The 13449-nt window shown below is 41.8% G+C and overlaps 2 protein-coding genes across 2 annotated transcripts; one reads left to right on the top strand and one right to left on the bottom strand.

Annotated features, from left to right (window-relative positions):
- Positions 1–970: 970 nt before the first annotated feature.
- LOC138613517 (protein c-Fos-like) lies at positions 971–3365 on the bottom strand. The gene is made up of 4 exons (XM_069687210.1): positions 3093–3365; positions 2450–2677; positions 2247–2354; positions 971–2134 (listed from the first exon to the last, which is right to left on the bottom strand). Exons 1-4 carry the CDS (start codon positions 3225–3227, stop codon positions 1460–1462), a joined length of 1146 nt encoding a protein of 381 aa, XP_069543311.1. The 5' UTR covers positions 3228–3365; the 3' UTR covers positions 971–1459.
- A 5074-nt stretch (positions 3366–8439) lies between these two features.
- LOC138585304 (protein c-Fos-like) lies at positions 8440–11672 on the top strand. Its single transcript, XM_069657590.1, has 4 exons — positions 8440–8583; positions 9100–9312; positions 10110–10217; positions 10419–11672. Exons 1-4 carry the CDS (start codon positions 8440–8442, stop codon positions 11130–11132), a joined length of 1179 nt encoding a protein of 392 aa, XP_069513691.1. The 3' UTR covers positions 11133–11672.
- The last annotated feature ends 1777 nt before the right edge of the window (positions 11673–13449 follow it).

The following is a 13449-nucleotide window of genomic DNA, read 5'->3' as shown; positions in this document are numbered from 1 at the left end:
TGGTCATTTGGAAAATTATAATATAGACTTTTTGGAAAATCTGGATCACCACAATCCAAATGTCATATTCAATTGTCAACTATGTATCATTCCAGACATTTTCTCCCAGCTCTGCAATTCCCTTGCAGGTTAATTTAGTGTCTGCTTGGTTCGAAGGGAAAGTTGAAACAGGCTCAATGAAAAGGAATTGAGCACTTCATGTCCAGCTGTCTGCATGCCTCAGGCCAGTCCATTTGCTTCAGTCTAAACTGCTGTCTGTGCCTTTATGAATTATTTCTGCGGACTCCTTTCTTGCATCGTGCTGTAACTCGCATCTTTGACTGTGGGAGGTGATAGTTTGACAAATTCGGGTCTTTCAAAAAGAGCAGAAAAAATCAAACCAACGTAGGTCGTGGTTGAAATGTTGCTTTCGGATCCTCTTGCGGTTCCTGTTTTATAACCGTACGTTTGCAGCGGTTCTTTTGCCACGAGCACGTAAGAAAGAATCACGTTTCCTTCTTTTCTACAGACACACCAACGGTCAAATAGGATATATATTTCGATAATAACTCAAAGACGAACACTTAGTTTGATGTTGGAGCAGAAAAAGAAACGTATGGACGAGCGATCTGTCTGCTATTAGCTATGGCTGACAGCAGCAACTAGTCGTGCTAACATTCTATATTTGGGCACGGAAGTGTCACGTCATCGCGCTTTGCTTGCAAATTAAAAAAAATGGAAAGAACGCACTGACGTCAGAGCCCTGACGTATAGTTAACCTTGGCAACAGACGGAACAATAAATAGAGCCAGTGGAGGTGCAGGAAAAATACAGCTATTCCTTAAAGAAGCTAATTTTAGACATTATTCTAATTGTGTGTTGATTCCCCAATAAAGCTGGTATTCTATCCCACTGTTAATTATGCATCTGCAAAGATATTTTCAAACGTGTGAGTGCAAACAGGAAGAGGAAAGCCACAGAGCCAAATAACTGAATTGAAATATCACTATCTTTTATTCACATATCTTACAAACAGCGATCATAGTTACTCTCTCTGTAAAAAAATAAATTGAAATTTCATAAATTAAAACCACTAATGTTTTCACAGAAAACTTCATACCATGGTTAAGACAAAGCACGTCAGTTTTAAGTTTCACAAACAGTTCACAATTACTCTAACATTCCATCAACCAGAAAAACAAACTGGATCAATAATAACTATTGCTCTGAACACATAACCACTACAACAATTTTTTGTTATCTAGCACCAGAAAATCATATATGAACTCATAAAACGACTAGGTGGTAGTACTTGAAACATGCTTTTTTTACTTGCTACATCGGTGTAATAGGCAAGTATAGATAAAGGCGAATAAAATCATAAATATTTGTCCATTCCATAGCCCTGTGATCAGCACATCTATCTCATATGTAAAGAAAATGTGCTCCATAGGAAGTATTAATGTTCTTGATAGAGTCTTTAAAGGGCCAGCAGGGTTGGTGAGCTGAGGGAGTCAGAGGACTGCTCATTGCTGTTACTTCCTCTCCTGTGGGCGATGCCACAGGTGGGGAAGGTCTCCGCCTCTGGGAAGGTAAACACAAAAGAAGACGTGAAGGTGGTGCCGGCAGGTGTGCAGGTCACCACAGGCGTGCACAGAGGTTCAAAGTCATTGCTATTGGCTGTGGCGTGAAGGGGCTCCCAGTCCTGAGTAGCGTAGAGGGACTTGGCCAGGTCGACCTCGGGCACTGAGCGTGCTGTCTCCATCTCTGTCTTGGCCAGCAGATCCAGAGACTCCTCTAAGACGGAGGAGTCCAGGTCTGTCATCTTCATAGAGCTGTTGGAGACGGTGGCGGTGGAGAGGATGGAGCTGCTGCTGGAGAAGATGGAATTGGAGGTTGAAGTGAAGGTTGGCTGGCTTGAAGTGATCGTGGATGCAGCAGGGAGGGTGGTCGGAGGCTGGGGGGACACCTTTCTGGAGATGCAGGAGTGGACAGGAGAAATGGAGGTCATGGAGAACTCTGTGTCCAGCTCTGAGGGGATTTTACAGATGGGTTGATGGGCAGCCAGAATGAACTCAAGCCTCTCCTTCTCCTTCAGAAGATTTGCGATATCGTTCTGCAGGCTGGACTTCTCATCCTCGAGCTGATCAGTTTCCTGCAAGGTAGAAAAAAGGAAGTGGCGTTAGCTTGGCTGTTCGATAACAATTCCAGTAGCCGTGGTGAGAAATACTTTGGAGAGAGTGGTGGTAAATCTGTGGCATACTTACAGCTTGCAGAGTGTCTGTAAGCTCTCGCCTCCTGTTGCGGCATTTTGCTGCTGCCTGCTTGTTTCTCTCTCTGCGAACTCTCTTCTTCTCTTCCTCCTCGGGTGTTATCTGCGCATAATAGAAGAAGAAGTTAAGCCTCCAGCTCTACAATAATCAGCACTTTGTTATGCAACGCTTGAAGTACATGATCAGATATTAATTACCTGTTCCATTCTGCCCCTCTTCAGAGAGTTGTGAGCCTTGGAGGCTGCAGACCTCATGCCCGGTCTGGAGTAGGCGGGGCTGGGGCTGGAGGTGTAGGGGTGAGCTCTGTGAGAGGGGGCCACTGAGGAGATCAAAGGCTGCACCATCCACTGCAGGTCTGGGCTTGTGGAAATGGCTGTGACGGTGGGGATGAAGGAGGCACTTGATGCTGTCAGGTCAGTGTAATCCTGTGGGAAGTGAAGCAAGAGAATCATCAGTACATTTTATAATGTCAGGAGGGGGTGCAGCTTTGCAGGGTGTCTATGAATGAAACAGGGGGGCTATAAAAAGCTGGGTGGTTTAAAAATATCCATATGATGTCAGCTGTGACGTTACACTCTCTCAGAGGAGTTTCCAGGTGGATGAATGAAGCTTGCCTTGCACTCTAAAGTGCAGGTCAGTAGACTATTTGAAGACAACTTAGCATCTTATCCATATTGATCAACCAGCTCCTATTTTATTCTACTTTATTTTAAGCCGTGAATGCTAAACTGAGCTTTATCTTTACGTGTTATTACTTGCATTGCAAACAAGAACAAATAATAAAAAATGCCATATAACTAACATTGTAATAACAGTTGAGTAATATTTGACTGGACATACCTGAGACTGGGGGGATCCCATGCTGGAGTAAGATCCCGCTGGAGAGGGAAAGTAGCCTCCAAGCTCTCCGGACGGGGAAGCGGTGCTGCAGCGGGAGGAGGAATCGCACTCCGTGTTGAAAGCGGTAAACATCATCTTTCACCAACAAACAAGTAGGAAGATCCAAATAAACGAGGAAATGTAACCTTGAGTGAGGAAATCCCTTAAGTTGAGTTTGTGAGAAACTCAAAATTCCCGATCTCTTTTTTGTCTTGCTGTTGCTCTGCTACTGAAAGTTTGAATGCCAACGCTGTCAGGTCGGAGGGTTTTTATAGCCGGCGGAGTGACGTAGGCAAAAAGGAGCGCTCCTAACCCGACACCGCGGGGAGAAAACACCAAAACAATGACCTAGCAACTCAGCGAAATATAGCTTGTACAAAGTTTAAAAGCACTAAAGGTTTAATATAAAACGCAAGTATGCGCTTTTAAAGGCGAAAAGAATCATTTAGATATTAAGTTTTACGCTTGTCTTCAAGAAATGGAATATTCCAGAAACGGTATCCCCAGTACGTCATTTTCCAAATATGGTGCATCCTGTAAAAGGGGCGGACCTTGCTGGGAAATACACCATCCGAGTGGCCGACAGCGACATGACGTTATGTAAGACAACAAACACAGAGGCTGTTGTGAAAACTGAATAAGTGGGATAATGGTCAGCAAAAGTACATCCTACACACCAAGTACATCAGAGGCAAATTTAAACATGCAGATTTGTCTGTTATGAAATAAGCATTAAAAATGTAACTGTTATTAAAATGTCATTCTTTATCATAAGACTTTTTTTTCTCTTTTCACTTCTTTTACTTTGGCAGCTTGCATGCAATGCATTTCTATAGCTCACAGAGGCATAAAAGCTTCATGTCAAATACATTTACACCTCCAGTAGCATGGTGCTGCCAGGAGCAAACACTGCAGTTTGCTTTATCACTCTTTTTACTGAGCTGAACTTTATGTGTTTGTTATGCTGATGATAAAAATATAAATTATGTTCCCCTCTGTGCATAATTATGTGTGCTTGTCCAACATATTAGCTTTGCAAATACACTATTGTTGCTACTAGCATAATAGCCAAGTAACAAAAGAAATAAATAATATTTAAATCTGCTGTTGGTACCCAGAGAAACTCCACTATTATTTTATTCTCGTTTAAATTACATAGTGAGTAAGCCAATCGGCCTTTCTTGAGTCGTAATGTACAGATTAATGATATTAGAACATATATTTCAGATGTATTGTGGTCTTTAGGTGTCCTCCAGCTAAACAGCTATACAGAAGATAGTCAAGAAGAAATAAGATATATCAAGGTCCCCTGACCTCCTGCAGCACATCTCCAATATAACACATACTCCTTCCTCTTTTGTGCTACCTTCAGGTACCAGTCGGATCCATCAGCGTATCAGTCAGAGTTCCTCCCCTCATCTTCACCCACTCAACCAGTCACCTCCTCTGACTCCTCCTGCTCACACTTTTGTTTCACACAACTACCCTCTGTCATCCCTAACTGTGCATCACTGCTGAGCACATCAGGGTTAACAAAAGAAGAGTGTTTAATCATTCGATATGTTTGCATTAAAATGTACCTATTTGTCCTAAAGATAACTGACACAAATGTCCTCTGATAGACATTATAGGAGCCTGGTTCCTCATCTTTAAGCGTTAGTGGTTTGACCAAACATGCTTTAATCCAACAAGTCAGGGAAAAAAGTTTCCCAACATACAAATATGTTAGGAAAATGAAAAATGCATTTTTGGTTTCCAATCCTCAAAATCCCAGAATGCAAAGCTCCTTTCTTTCAGTGAAGGTGTGTTGAAGCTTTGCGACATTGCAAACATTACTCTATGGGAATTGTTTAAGTGAAGTATTTTTTTCCCCCCAGACATTGATTATTTGAATATGTTCAGTTTTTGAACCATATTTTAAAACTTATATTCAACCTTTCAAATCTTCTTTCACTGTGTAACATGATCTAATCCCTCTGGTGGCATGCTTTTAAGACATGTGAATAATGAAATATGAATAAAAAATTAAAGGTAAAAATAAAACTGTTTGTACGTTATATGTGGTAAACAAAGAAGCCTAATTTTTTAACTGAAATCCCCCCATAGCTTGCAGGATATTTATTCACTGGCATGAGAAAAAGGGAATGTGTCTAATTTGCCTACAATGCAAAACACTTCTATGTAAACATGCATCACATACTCCATAATTCATGTCAGAGCAGACGCAGTTACATGTGTACTCTTCCCTCAGGCACTTCTTGTTCCTTAAGTGTGCTACACAAGTCAGGGCGTGTTTAGTTACGCAGGAAACTGATAACTGGTTTGTTTTGTGTACTTTTCCACGGCAGCTTTTCTCAGGGATGTCCGGGCTTCATCATAAAGGTCTTCCCCAATAAGAGGGGAATCCTCGTGCCTTGATTGTATAACTGAGTTAGCATGCTGTATTGCTTTACAACATATTTTCACTTCCATTTCCATTTCCCTTCGTGGAAAAGTGGGCCTGTAGAACAGGCACAAACACCACAATTCAATGTAATAGTGTCAGCAACATTTTGTAGATGATTTGTTGAGTTAGCATTCATAAAAAGTTATGAATGAGGAGAGACCAAAGTAAACACTCTGGTAACGTCCACAATAGTTGCTTCCTCTTTTTCTTTGAATTGCTAAGAGTTCCTTTAGGAATGCCCTTCTTTATTGGTCCCTTAACATTGTAGGCTACATCTACAGGCTGGGATGTGGTTAAAAATAAATCAAGTAGGCCTATTTTAAGTCTTAAAGTTGTGTTAATATCCGTGTAAATAATAACAGTGTTATTATGTCTAAGTGCATCAATATAGGTTAAAGGACTCGTGTTCTGGTTCCCGCGCTCCTGTTTTGCTCAACATTCTTGGTTGCCCCAGCAACACTCCACCCCTTCGCGTCAGTGACGTCCTCATTTTGCATAGCAACAACGATCGTTTATGTTGTGGAGACGGCTCACTCAACACAGTAAAAACAAAACCGGCTCTCCTGTGTCGGCTGCGCAGTAACCCCCATACGACGCGTCACTACGTCAGCTGAATGCCCGAAACGTCTGGTTTTGTGAGACAGTGGCAGAGTGAGAGCTCTGTTTGTGTTGTGGCTCTCAGACAGCGCTCTCTCCATGGTGTTTGCAAAATGAAAGAGGACACCAAACAGCCCGTTTATCTTGTGGATTGTTTGAACACTTTTGTTTGACTGGTTGGCAAGAACAGCAGCTTCCAAAGCTATGCTGACATAGACTATTTGTTTGAACAATGTTTAGTACAAAGTAGAAATAAAGTAGAAATAAAAGAATGGCATAGCGCATTGGTGACCAAAACAATTTAGTTGTTGGCCATAATAACAATAACAATGGAAGGAAAATATAACACAGACGAGGGCTGCACTTCTGTTTTGGAGAAATTAATTTACTATTTAGTAATACTTTACATGGATGAGGCTACACCTGAACTTTTGGTTTTGTTATGCTATTATTGTAGTTTATGTTCTAAAGAATCATTTAAAGAAAAAAATCTGGGCCATGTAATTTTACCTTAAGTTTTATTAAACAGCAGCAGTGTTTTTATTCACAGCAAACTTAAATGATTTGTCTCATTTACATGACCTTTGACCGCTGATGTCACTGACGCTAAAAATAAACTCCGCCGGTCTGTGCACGTTCACGCTTATGTTGCCTTGAAGAAAACAAGCCTTTGAGCTTTGGTGAGGGGTGTCTGCACTTTTGTCCGACCTTTAAACCCTTTTGGTCTCGAGCCGCCGCACACTGAATGGGTTCACGCGGACCACCTAATGATGTGCCGGTAAAGGAGTCCAAAGGGGGCTGTGCCTGCCGGGAAGCCCTCTGAGCGGGGAGAGGCCCCCTCTATTCACAGTCTATCGCTTTCTCTACAGTGGATCTGTGAGGTCATCTGAGACCTAAATATAGCATATGCAGAATATATAATCCCCTTTCTTTTAAGAATATAATTGGGCTATACGGGAATTAAGCTCAGTCAACACAATTGGTGCCATAAATAGCTGTTTTCTCATAAATAATTAGCCTGTTATGAGAAAACCAGCCTGAAAATCATAAGTTACATAGACTTTTGGAAAAGCAGATGACTAATATTTTTAGTTATCTGCATTCACCCATTAGTCTGATGATACGATGACCCGCAAAAGCATTTGCAGATCAATATGTGCATAAATAGCTGTGTATCATATCATTACACCTAAACGATGGGTCACATGCGGCGTGTCCTAAAAGTAGCGTCTCTGAGTCCATTCAAGACGCAGATAATGACGCTGCTATCAGGTACAATGCATGACGGGACAGTCTTTTACAGCTTGTTTTACTTTTCTTTTGTGAGTGAGTGGGCCACACACAGCCACACGCACACGTCCGTCTGCGCTCTCTCTCTCTTGTGCGCCACAGCGCGCCCCCTGTTCGACGGAAACACCATATATGGCTCGACCGGTCCATTTGGCGATTGGCTGCTTTACTACAGCGACAAATCTGTTGCTGGAGCTGTATTCATATGCAGAGGCAGGTGAAAAGCAATGTGATATATGGATGACACTTCATTTAGCAGCTCATCAATAATCAGGCAGGGTGATTGAAGCTGTGTGTAATTGTAAAACGGTTTACAGTATTTGTCCTCATGAGACATTTAGGTCCCTGTATCTATATTATTGCACTGCGGATGTTATAAAGTCCACCAGCATTGTTCGTACATCACACACCAACTGATTTAAATTGATTATTTAGCCTGTATTTATTTGCAATCTCCTCCGTTCTCCTGGAGGAACGTTTCTCTCGCCACGATTGCGGCAGTAGTTTTAAGGTACACCGTGTGATCATATGAGGACAAAAAGGGAACATCATGTAGCCTATATGATGCAGATGCTGCATACATGATATGACGTAGTTCATTCATGGCGATGGGCACCTCATGCAGGCGGGGGTGTCACTTAACATATGCTCGATATTTGTGATATTTGATTGAACAACATGAGTTAAAATGATCGATCTGCTAATGTTGCTGTAGACATGTGCAGGATTTATTTTTTCATTGGTAAAAAATATATATATGCTGGTTTTATTTTCTCCTCCCTCTCCCCCGTGTGGAATGGTTCAGTCTCACCACACAGATTTCATTCATAAAATTCCAGCTCACTATAAAAGGCGGGCCTCTCCACTATCTGCACAGTTCCCATTTATGAAGCTGGCAAATGGAATATAGAGAGGCGTTTAAGCGTTACTTTCCTCTTTAGAATAGATCAGCTGCTCTCTTTTTTTTATGCAGAGATGTTAGACGAGAACATGCATCCAGACTCCAGCTCTGACTCCGACTCTTCGTCCAGCTGCAGCACAGCATCGCCTGGCGGGGACACCCCTGGGTGCAGCCAGCATCTTCCTGACTCGCTTTCATCATCAGTGGACAGCGACAAGGTACAAGCGGATCTGATCATCCACAGAAATAATCCTCATATAGGCTAACGTAATCCTGCAGGATTATTCATGCATATGGCTAATATAGGGTGCAGGAGGACAGTGCATTGGGACAAAATGTTCACACATTTCAAAGAACATTTCATAGACAGCATGTTCTTTAACATGATTATGTCCCGTGCTGAAAATGCTTGTACACACAGAGACTGTAGAGTCTGTATGTATCACGATAATTCAAATGGAAATGGAGTATTTGTATCTGGAAATGTATTTTACATAGATATGACCTTTCATTTTAGAGGATGATGGTAGAGATGATGATGATGGAGATGAATGTAGCTTATTTTGATGGCTTTGCAGACATTATTGATTTAGCCTATTTTGGCATTTCTCAGCCAGATGATTGATGCAGCATTTAAGCGCATCTAAAGGTCACAGGCGGTGGTGAGTCTTCACTCATCAGATAAGTTAAATTAGTGTTTAACTGCATGTGTGTCTCTGTGTTGCTTTTACCAGGACATTGAGTCCAGTGTAGCAGACTCCTTTGTTCCGACTGTGACTGCAATCTCAACCTCGCCGGATCTGAAGTGGATGGTGCAGCCGACAGTGATCACATCTGTGTCTCCGTCCGGCCGCGCGAGGACCAGAAGTCACGGCGTGAGCCAGTCGTCTTCCCCGGCTGGAAGAAACAAGGCGAAGCCCTCCAACAGGAAAGGGCTGAAAGATAAGGTATGCAAGAAAAAAAAACTGTGTTGGAAGTAAAATGAATATCAGTTTAAAAAATAACGTCAATAAATCAATCAATCAATCAATCAATCAATCAATCAATCAAATGTATACATTTGTAACGGTCTTTTTTCTGTATGTCTTGACGCCTTCTTGTACATCATGTACTGTTTCTTTTCTCTTCACTGATTGTGCTGTAATGTCACAGCCCTCATCAATTAAATAATAGGCTATAGCCTACAAAAATCAATCAATCAATCAATCAATCAATCAATCAATCAATCAGTAAGTCAATTAAGCAGGCAACTAATAAGTCAATATTGTTCTTTGAAAACACCCAATTTCTCCCCATAACTCCTTTCCAATGTCAGAGGAAAATGAAAATGTAATTATCGCGATATTTTCATTAGTACATGTAGGACGAGGTAATTGATTAGCCTACAGTGTTAAAGCAAAATTAACGTCGCGAGACTTTATTCAATGTAATTACTTCAAGGAATAGCAGTGCAATTACTTTTGCAGTCCGGAGCCCAGCAGTGTTTATGAATGAAACGGGAAATTGCATAAACGTGCGCGTTCACGTGCCTGACTGGACCGTGCCAGTGGTGCAGCATTTTAACGCCTGAACTGAACGAGAGCGTCTGCACCGAGACGATCTGTATTCCCAGCATACACTGCGACGAAGATTTTCTTCCTCCTCATTTTTTTGGCAAGAGAAATTGTGTTGACGAGCCAACTGCTGATATGGCAGAAACGCAGCAGGATGCGGAATTTAATTGACGATTTGTGATTGATTTCAGGCTTCCAAAGAGGAGGAGGAGAGGAGGAGGATCAGGAGGGAGAGGAACAAAATCGCTGCAGCAAAGTGTCGTAACAGACGGAGGGAGCTGATAGACACTCTGCAAGCTGTAAGTATGCTGTTACATGTAAACATTTACAGAGCGCCACGCAGCACGTGCACTCACCCATAGCTGTGTTACATGTCGCTAGTGATTAAGGATAACAGGAACACAGCAGGGATGACTGCTTGGCACCATAGGGTTGCAGTGTCTTCATGTTCCTTCATGCTAAGTGTTTTCTTTCTCCTTTGATTTTCTTCCTCACCTCAGGAGACTGACACACTGGAAGAAGAGAAGTCGACCCTCCAGACAGAGATAGACGACCTGCTGAAGGAGAAGGAAAGACTGGAGCAGGTCTTAGCCTCCCATAAACCAACCTGCAAACTCCCTGCAAATGACGACAAGGATGAAGATGATGAGGAGGAGGACACTGAGGATGATGATAACACCATGCTGCAGGACCCTCCGGCCTCCCCACAGCTGCTGTCCATCTTAGAGAACGTAAAAACCCCAGAGAGCAACACGGCGGTTGCAGAAGTCCCTATTTGTCAGGATATGGATACCGTCCCTTGCATCCCTGCGGCGGCCATTTTTGGGAACTCCAACATCCTGCTGTGTTCGAGTGCAGAAGAAGAAGACGCTCTGGAGGACTTAAAAGGAGACGACCTGGATGACTTGGTGCCAAGCCTGGAGATGGAAGTGACTTCGGATATGGTCGCTTCTGTCCCCGACATAGACCTGAGCAGCCCCTTCTGCCTCTCCGACTGGGAAACCCTGTACAAGTCTGTGGCGAACGACCTTGAATCTTTGAGCACACCTGTCATGTCTTCCAGTCCCACTTGTAGCAATTACCGCACAGTGTTTTCCTTTAATTACTCTGAGATTGATTCCCTGTCAGAGGGCTTCGAGGGCCTCAAAGGCAGCCTGGGTGCATCTGAGTTAATGAAAGATAGTCTGAATTCTCCAACACTTCTGGCCTTGTGAATGCAAAAGAAGTTATGCAACGATACTGTTATTGTATTCTAACCAGCCAGCAAGCTATGATCGCTCTCTCTCAAATAATCTTTTGTGAGTTTGGTGTTGTGTAAACATAAACATCAAAGGTCGTGTAGATGACATGTTTTCTGTGGGTGTATCAGGGTTGACTTCTTCCATACTGCTGGTGCAATTCTCTGAAAAAGTCTCGCACTGGTAAAAAAAAAAATGCATGCAAATACAAGTCATCTGTATTCAAAGACAAGGTGGTATCTTGTGTTAAACAATCCCTAATTGTGATGTGAAGTAAGATCATGCTCAATAGCCTATAATGTGTGTAATACTGTGTCGTAGCCAAAAAGTGAAACTAGCAGGGTTGCTAATGTGTAGCGTGTAGGTGTAACATCTTGCTGTAAGGTGTCCCCTAACTTGACATTTTTACTTTAAAGTGTTTCCATAAAAAAGATCATGTCATGTATTTTATCAAAATGTATTTTATGACATAGTTTATTTTTTTACCGATCAAAATATGTCAGATGCAATTGTATAATGCTGGAAATAAAATAAAACAACCACAAAGATTTGCTTGCTTTCGTTCTCATTAAGTCAGAAACATTTATTGGAACAAACATTTAATCACTGGGTTCGTTTAGCTATTCTGGAGCTTTCAGTCATATTCCATAATCTTAATCATCAATTGCAGATGTTCAAATGTACTTTGTGGAGCACTATAAGGCGTTCTGTCTTCAAAGTGTCTAAATTAGTCATCATGTCCCTTTATGGCCTGAGGAAGTACCATGATAGAAGGTTCAAACACCTACTAAAGGAAATTCATGGTAAAATATAATGTTATCTCTGTTTTCCAGTCTTGACAATAAACTTTTAACTTAAGCTAATCATCATGAAAGACCTTACATGCTTAATAAAGAGGAAATTTTAGCATCCACAGCATCATGGCTACTAAGCTATCTGCCAAAGAAGATCCTGAGGTATGATGCTCCAGATCAGGTACCAAACGGGTCTTATTTTTCTGATCACTTTCTTTCTTATCATGCTTAAAGTGCCTAATTTCTGCTCTTAAACTGGTTATAAATATCATAGCTAGCTAGTAAATGCCTCTGTTTCTGCTAAACTGCTATTTCCTGAGGTCAAGAATGAAAATTAACCTCTGCTGGATGCAAGGGTTAACAAAAAATAAGAAAATTGTTAAATTATCCAGCTGTTGAAAAAGATTATATAGCCTCTTATGCTAGGTTAGCTTTATAAAACTCAAGAAGAGGGTCACAAATGAACTTTATTTCGGAATATTTTCAGCTCTGCATCAGTCCATAAGGATGTCAGAGTGTCTATATTTTGGATTAAGGATTACATAAAGTACAAACATCGAGAAAATGTATTTATGTGTATAAAAGGAGTGGGAGCAGCAGAAACAGCAGGTTAATTATTTATTCATAGCTCGTTCTCGGCTCCACTGTTGTCACGGTCAAGGGAATCCGATTCTACAGCAGCAGCAGCCGCACAGTGCGTGCCGTGTGTGTGACGTCAACACGCGTTTGCCGTAACGTATCACTTCCCCTTGCCCATATTGGGTAACTGCAGTTGTTTTGTTTCCATGGCTACGGGTGTCATGTTTCGCCGCTGGAGGACGTTACCGGAAAAAGTCGGAGCGGGAGCTGTTGCTGAGCGTAAATAGACGAACCCTCTTATCAATTACAGAGCGGGCCTCACGTGCATGATGGTAAGTGGCCTAATAAGTAATTTAACGGTGCCAAAGCATTTCTCGGAACAGCAAACGGGGCATTTAAAGCCCACAGTCTGTTTGGTTTCGAGCTTAATGTAACCACAGTCAGCACAAACAAGCACATTTTATTCCTTTAAGCTTTCCAGAAAAGCCTTCGTTACACAATATAAACTGTATGGCCAATCTTTCCAAGCATGTGGGAACTGCAGTCTCGCTTTTTATCAGAAGGGGGAGCTCCAGCACGAGCAGTGTCACGCACCTCATAGAAGAGGATCTCATTTTATGTGTATTTATGTTATGTCTCGATGCCCTGCTATTTTAGAGGGATGATGTACGGGCCTGTCAACAGCTCTGATGTCTACTGACTCACTCTCTGTCCTCTCCACTTGTTCCATCAAACTCAGTGTGTCCAGCAGCGTGATGCCTGTCACCTCCATAGCTTGTGACACAATTTTGAATATCAAGTTGAATTACATTTTTAAAAGTTATATGCTGTTGCATATAAATGTCAAAAAAAGTATTTTTAAAATTGATTATATAGCCTTCAATATATATTTAATTTACACACCTAACCTGCAAAACTAC

This window comes from Semicossyphus pulcher, unplaced genomic scaffold (genome assembly GCF_022749685.1).
Source record: "Semicossyphus pulcher isolate SPU_LCO1_2020_fin unplaced genomic scaffold, fSemPul1.0.p SCAF_11, whole genome shotgun sequence".
NCBI lineage: Eukaryota > Metazoa > Chordata > Actinopteri > Labriformes > Labridae > Semicossyphus > Semicossyphus pulcher.
The sequence above is the reverse complement of the archived record's forward strand: the minus strand, read 5'-3'. Positions and strand labels throughout refer to the sequence as shown.